The 7,410-nt window shown below is 33.9% G+C and overlaps 1 protein-coding gene across 1 annotated transcript; it reads right to left on the bottom strand.

The window, feature by feature from the left end:
• Window positions 1–2,487: 2,487 nt before the first annotated feature.
• LOC114762411 (uncharacterized) lies at window positions 2,488–6,716 on the bottom strand. Its single transcript, XM_028951886.1, has 6 exons — window positions 6,344–6,716; window positions 5,925–6,038; window positions 5,572–5,743; window positions 4,783–5,131; window positions 3,520–3,721; window positions 2,488–2,501 (listed from the first exon to the last, which is right to left on the bottom strand). The coding sequence occupies exons 1-6, from the start codon at window positions 6,714–6,716 to the stop codon at window positions 2,488–2,490; spliced, it is 1,224 nt and encodes a 407-aa protein (XP_028807719.1).
• Between the last annotated feature and the right edge of the window lie 694 nt (window positions 6,717–7,410).

The following is a 7,410-nucleotide window of genomic DNA, read 5'->3' as shown; positions in this document are numbered from 1 at the left end:
TATTTTGCCTGTTTAATTTGCAGCTGTTTTTACTTTTTTTTTTTTTTAACATACGGATGTATGTATATGAATATCTCTGTTAACAAAAATTTAAATTTTAATTCACATGATGAGAGATTAGTTTTTTTAACTAGACGGACAAAATGACTTAAATTTATGATGACAAATTCCCTCCAAGTTTCTCTGTCTTTGTTTCTCCATGCTCCTCTCTCTCTGTTTTTTTTCTTTTTTGGTGATCAGAGTGGCACCAAGGCCCATGAAACCCGTTACATCAGACAGAAACCAAACAGTACAAAACTACAGAAGACCCAGATCGAAAAATAAAAAGCCTATATATAAGCTGTTGGTTTTAAAGCAATCCACAACTCAGAACTCTTACCGGAGATGGTGACAATGATACACACGCACACACACTCCATATTACTGTATATGCATGTGTAATTGTTTTCATTTAGCTTAAGTAAATAGGATTTATATCAAAAATCTCAGTCCATAGACAAAATCGGGTGAATCAACATGGGACCAACTCTGAGAAGGAATATCCATACAAGTGTAATTTGAATTACCGCTCTAAACTTAGAGGACGCATGAGCAATCAATGTCATTGATTGCGCTGACCCATCGACAAAAATAAAGTAGATATGGAGCACCAGCAATATATATATATATGTATCTACTATCTCCGGTCCTGATTATAAGAGCCAATTGACTAATTTGAGGAGATTAAGGAAATAAGTTGAGTTAGTTATTTGTCTTAAATAGGTGTTGTCTTTTCTAAAATATCCTTGCTAATCAAGTATATTGTTTAGAACTATAATTATTAGAAGGACTATCTTGAAAAAAATTGAATAAATATGAGAGACAAAGTGGATTTGGGTATTATATTTAGGACCAAAATAAAAGTCAAACAGGGTCTTATATTAAGGACCGGAGGTAGTATATATGTAATGTTCCCTTCAACCATCTCTTGTTTTTGATTAGATCCCAAAAGAAACAGGGATAGAAAGAGAGCGGCGGTCATAAATCAAAATGGGTTTTTCTATTGTGAAGTATGGCGGTGGCATATTGTTGATCCTTATAGTGCCATTCGGTTTCTTGGTGATCGCCAAACTGGTTTCTTGTTCTGCTAACAAGAAAGAAGATCAGAGAGGAAAGGACGTGACGGCGGCGGCCGCGGCTGTGGATCTTGCAGCGGTGAAACACTCGTCCGAACGACGTACTCGATCAACGCTTATTGCCTACTCGCTCTTTTTTTTTTTTTTTTGTCTCTCTTTTACCGCTGTGTTGACATTAACTGTGTGTGTACTATGTAACTTGGATACATACATACATATATTAAGAAAATCAGTTTTTATTGAATGGTCACAGATTGTGTTGGAGAAGATGGCGAGAGAAATGGCTATGGGAGATGAAGATGGTGATTTGAGTAATATTATTACATGGCTCTGGTCTCATATTCTCGCTTCTTATTATGCCATTCACTTCCTTGCTGGTTATGACAATGGTTTTGCTTGCTTGTGCCGATGATGCTTGTCGAGACTCCACCAAAAGAAAGATAGAAGAGGCTGTTTTGGAGGCGGCGGCGACGGCGGCGGTGGATGTGCTTGATATGGTGTTGTTTGCTGGCTCATGAACATAAATGGTGGTGGTAGACTAGTAGTTGCATGGTCGGGGATTTTATGGTAACCATTCGATCATCATCTGAATATTGCTGTACTTGATGCATATATAGATATTATATTATTGCCTATTTAATTTCTTATTGTTTTTTTTTTTTGCTGTGTAAGCATTGGAGATATTTTGAAAATTGTAGTTAGATTTGTGAATAATATTAGAGTTTCTTTGTTCTAAAAAAGAACGAGAATTTTTTTGGATTTGCTCCGCAATTGAGACCAAGTGACTTAATTAATGACAAATTTCCTCAAATGTTTTCCCCTGGTCCACAGGAATCATCTTATTGGTGACAACTATGTTAAGGTACTCTGAAATACTAAACGAGGTATCTTTCTCAGTAAAAACTCAAATTTTGGTTTACTGTATCGTAAGACCCGACCACTTTCGCAATACCATCTTTCATTATTGTAATTACATGAGACAGAAACTAAACAAAAAACCAAGAAAACAATAAAGTACGAAACCAAACAACACTACGGAAGACCAGATCGAAAAGCATCTCAAACCCTCCTCCATCCTCAGCCATTTGAAAGAGCTTATAGATGCTGCTCCTTTCAAGCTAATGGTGACAAAACTCGCTGTTGTACAAGATTGATATATACTATATATGTTGCTATATACGCATGTATAGTTGTTTTCATTTAGATTAAGTAAAATAGAATTTATATGCAAAATCTCTTTGCATGGACAAAATCGGGTGAATCAGCATGGCACCAAGTTAGAGAAGGAATATCCACATACATGTAATTTGAATTAATGCTCTAAACCTGAAGTGTATTTGAATTAATGCTCTAAACCTGAAGTGTATTTGAATTAATGCTCTAAACCTGAAGTGAAGACATTTAAGCAATCAAAGTCATTGATTATGCTATGACCAATCGACAAAAACAATTATATATGGATCGCCACTATATTTAAAATGTTCCTTTCAACCATCTCTTCCAAAAGAAGCCTGTGACCATAAGTTGGCATTAATTGTGCGGGGTCAACTGTTTGATTGGATATATATACACACAAACATATAAAGAAAATCAGTTTTTTGCAGACAGAAGAAATGAGGATGTTTTCATATATATGCTCATTACCGTCAAGAGTTTTAGGCTTTTAGCTCACACGTCACCCCACAGGTAATACTAGTTTACACAAATCTTCTGAGTTTTCCTCATGTGTTGGCAAAGTTATTAATAGAGCTACGACAACTTTTTTCTTTCCTAAATTAAGTTCTCGTACGCTTCATTAATAAGCCCCACCATGTTTGCAAATATAACGTACATACCAAAAACTCATAAAATAAATCAGATTGTCTGGTCTCGAGGATGTCAGTATGCTCATATTGAAACCCTATATATGGCCTTCCAAGGAATGTATTTAAAATATCTCCCCTCCACTGTGCTATCTGTAATCTGATATATCAGAGTCAAATTCTGGCTGGGCCATTTTATTTTAAAATTAAGTGAACATGAGTTATTGGGATAACACACATTAAGATAATTGCAAGTGCTTTTTCGGGGAAAAAGATCTATTTTGATAAAATATTTCAAATAACTTGTTAAAATAAGCTTTTTTCAGTACATTCCTCTCGATTGTTTATAGCTTGAATTCTCTCAACAACTCCCTCGTTCTTCCAATAAATTTCTCAAATATCTACCCTAATTAAAATCATTATTTATAATCTTAAACAAACTGGCCCTCTGATCTAAGTACTCACCCTCATCACACACACACACATCCCTTCATTACCGTGTTAATGCAAATTTATATTTTTTTTAATGAAATAATGCAAATTTATATGTTGTTACAATGAAAGAGACAACATCGTATTGATTCCTCCATCATTTTTATTACCTGCAGGCCCAAGATTGTTCATGTCTGCAACATTATTGGCAGAATCTTGTGTTAAACATGACTTTAGAAAGCTGGGCGATTCCTTCTTCTCCTTCAAACTCTCTACTTGATGACCTTTCACTTCACCTGCTTCTGATAAATGATGATTCTGATATCTGATGAAATGTAGCGATGTCACATCTTTTTTATCATGATGATGAACCTGCGTTCCCAAAAACATCATGCATGTTCTTAGCTCATTTATAATCTATGCTACTCACAAATTCAATAATTTTAACCCATTACTGGTATAATACCATACTAACACAAGTTTAACGGGTGTGAATTAAAAAATAAAAGAATTTAAGGATAACGAGATTTAACCAGTAGCTAAGAAAATTTATACAATAGTCGACTAGATTAGCTTTATTTACTCATGTCCTTCCCCGGTGCTCAAACCTTGAGACAATTAGTTGCAGAAATCAATATCCTCGAATCAACTTGTCACTCCAAAAATAATTGTCTAGGCTATCTAATGATTGTACTACTTCAATATTGATTTTTGACGGAAAAAATATTTAATCACCTCTTTGGATTCTGCTAAAAAAATCAAGTATTTATAATGAACCTTATTCGTTCTTAATTATTATATAACGGCGTAGCTAATGAAGTGAAATAAAAAGTTTCAATACTTTCTTTAATCATTGAGCATTATCAATTATCATATATATGGATGAAAATTATTTAATTTTGAATGGAGTAATAATTCAAACCAAACTAATCTTGCCTCTAAACTATTATATTTACTCATGCATGTCCCAAGTGACTAAGAGAACAAAAGAAAGATATAAATAACATACTCGCTCATCGATACAACGTGTGACAACTCTAATATATAGCTTGAGCAGCAATTAATAGAATGATCATACAGATTTCCAAGCAGCAATATTTAATCGATCAAATCCTTTACCGGAACTTTGCATACATACTTATTTGGTCCTATTTATAAGGTAAAGAGAGAAGATTTTTTTGTCTTATTTATAGGATACTAAGAGAAATTTTTTGTATGGATATACAATTTTACTCTTCATTTATTATTGTGTTGACTTTGTTTACATGAGATATAATGTATATTAAATAGGATTAAAGTTGGAAAGTTGTTGAATTTTTAATGAGAGTTAATGAAGTTTATGGTTTTTCTTGGTTTACATAAAATATGTTAAAAGTAACTTATAAATAGGATAAGAGGAGTAAATATGAAACTAAGGTATTAGTGTTAATTACCTGGGAAGAGAAAATTGGGCTGCAGGAAGTGGGTTCGTGTTGAAGGTTACTCTTGATAAAGCAATTTGCGGCGTTCCGCGGACAATATTTGTCATCCCAATAAGGCTTTTCATTTCTTTCACGAGGAGGCCATTTCTTGTCTTCAAGAAATAGGTTTGGCCTATGAGGTCCATTTCTCATTCTAATATTAGCATCATCGTCGTTAACCTCAAATAATAGGGGACAACCTCCAATAATCTTCTTGTTCCTCTGAGTCATCATCGTTCTCTCTTTGCCATCCTCACACAACCCTAAGTCGTTGTTCCACCCTACTACTGATGAACTTGATCTTGTCCCTGCTGGTTGAAATCTACAAAAAAAAAAAAAAGGGATGTCATCTCCTTTAGGGAATCAAAAATCAATAGGGTTTTTTTTTTTGTAATTTACACAGTAACATCTAAACTTCTTTAATTTCAGGTGTTAAAAAGTATTCTTCTTTTATATTGTGGAGAGATATCTCGTAAAACTTCTTTTATAAGAGATTTTATCATAACTACTTAGCCCATTAAATATCGTCAGAAGAATAATTATGGTTTGAAAGGAATTTTTAACGATGCTTTTAATAACTAGGGACAACTCTTGTACTATTTAAGTTGAGTAACTAACTAAATTAGTACATGTAAAACAATAAAAAAAAAAAAGCCTTATACATAGGGACGGAGGGGATAATACTTTAAAACCCCAACCAAAATTTTTCATTTCCTACTAGCTAGCCAGCTATGTGTGATTGAGTTTTCATGTGCATATTACCTTGAAGAGCCATGAGATTTGAAGTCGAATATTGGCTTCATAACTAGGGGTGGTGTTGGTAGATAGCCATCAATCCCAAAGTGTCCTCCTTGATGAGCACTAAATCTTTCGTACATATCCAAAATGTGATCTCTCTGTCCTTGCAATAATGTTGCCCTATTTTGGGATAAAACTGGAATAAAATTTATAAATTAAAACCATGTCACACACACTATATAAGCCTTTGAACGTTCATGTAGCCCGATGTTCTACGAAAATAATGTTTTAGTTATATATATATATATATATATATATATATATATATATATATATATATAAATGAATGTACTAGAAACACAAGTCTGAAACTTTACCTTGGCCAGACTCATCAAGTTTCTTGCTTCGATACATCTGCAAATGGCTCTTAACATGCGCAATGCTAAGTCCTCTCACATTCATCAACTGTAAAACCAACTTGGGCGTTGCTTCTGTATCCATTCATCATTAACATCAAACAAGAACATGTCAGAAGGATCCACAGAAAATTCTTGTTTTTTTCATTAGTCATCAGTTCATCATGAAAACGAATTGACAAGTTTGGGATTCCAACTCTTCAGAAAATTGTCGAAGATTTTCAAACCAGAAACTGCTTCCCTTATCTTGGCAGTACAATTCTAAAACTAGCTTGAGATAAGATTGAGTTCAAGACAAAACCATAAATCGTGATCATATATAATTGAGAAAAGAGAAGTTGTTTGATTATTGTAAGAGACTTGTGATTAATTTCACTTACTTTCCTGTCCACCAAGCCTTTCTACAGCACGAACAAAAGCAAGATGGAGATCAGGAGTCCAACGAAGCCTTGGCATTTTGGATCTCACATATTGCCTTACACTACTTGTTGTTCTCTCTTTCACTTCTGAACTTGAGTTGTTGCTACTGACATTACCTTCTCCTGATAATGACGACGACGACGACAATCCTCCATTAATGTCACCACCAAGATCGTTCACAGCTTCTTCGTTCAAGTCAAACAACGCACCCTTTTGAAGAAGCAGAGAAGAAGAAAACAAGGAAGAGGAGGGTTTGTGTCTAACGTTGTTGTCGTTACTATATTCCTTGTTCTTTTCGTCCGATATGTAAATTGATCTCTCACTCTCAGCCATGTTGGTAATTAAAGCAATCTTCTGATGATATATTCCTTTTTCCTGCTGTATATATATGATGATGAAGTGAAGATCACAAGAAAAATCAAGTTTAATTAATTGATTCTATGTACTGATTGTACCATAAATTTATTCTTCCTAGGTCTTGGGAATTCCCACTCACCTATAACCTAGAAGAAATTGAAAATTATGCGTATGTATAGAAAGATCAACAAGAAAAATCAAGTTTAATTAATTGATTCTATGTACTGATTTTGTACCATAAATTTATTCTTCCTAGGTCTTGGGAATTCCACACTCACCTATAACCTAGAAGAAATTTGAAAATTATGCGTATGTATAGAAGACTATGCATCACCTAAAAGATACCTATCAATATATGGGAAAATGGTGCATGAATTTAGAGTACATGTAGAGGGAAAACCAAAAGTTGAAAGATTAAAGAAAAGCATGAACCACAAACTTATGTTTCAGGATGACGTCTCTGAAGCTAGCAAGAACAAATCAAAAGGCAATAAATATAAAAGAGTACATGTAGTGCTTTTTCAATTCAATCAACTGACTTAATTGCTATATATAAAATCGTTGCTCAAGCAGTGGCAAGATATACATATTTACAACAAAATATACGTTTGTTTGTGTGCATACCGATATTATTGAAGAGAAAAGCTTTCTCCAAGATAAGTAACTGATT

The sequence above is a fragment of the Neltuma alba genome, unplaced genomic scaffold (genome assembly GCF_004799145.2).
Source record: "Neltuma alba isolate B1F8T4 unplaced genomic scaffold, ASM479914v2 tig00011214_pilon, whole genome shotgun sequence".
Classification (NCBI taxonomy): domain Eukaryota; kingdom Viridiplantae; phylum Streptophyta; class Magnoliopsida; order Fabales; family Fabaceae; genus Neltuma; species Neltuma alba.
Note: the sequence above shows the minus strand (reverse complement) of the source record. Positions and strands in the feature narration are given on the sequence as shown.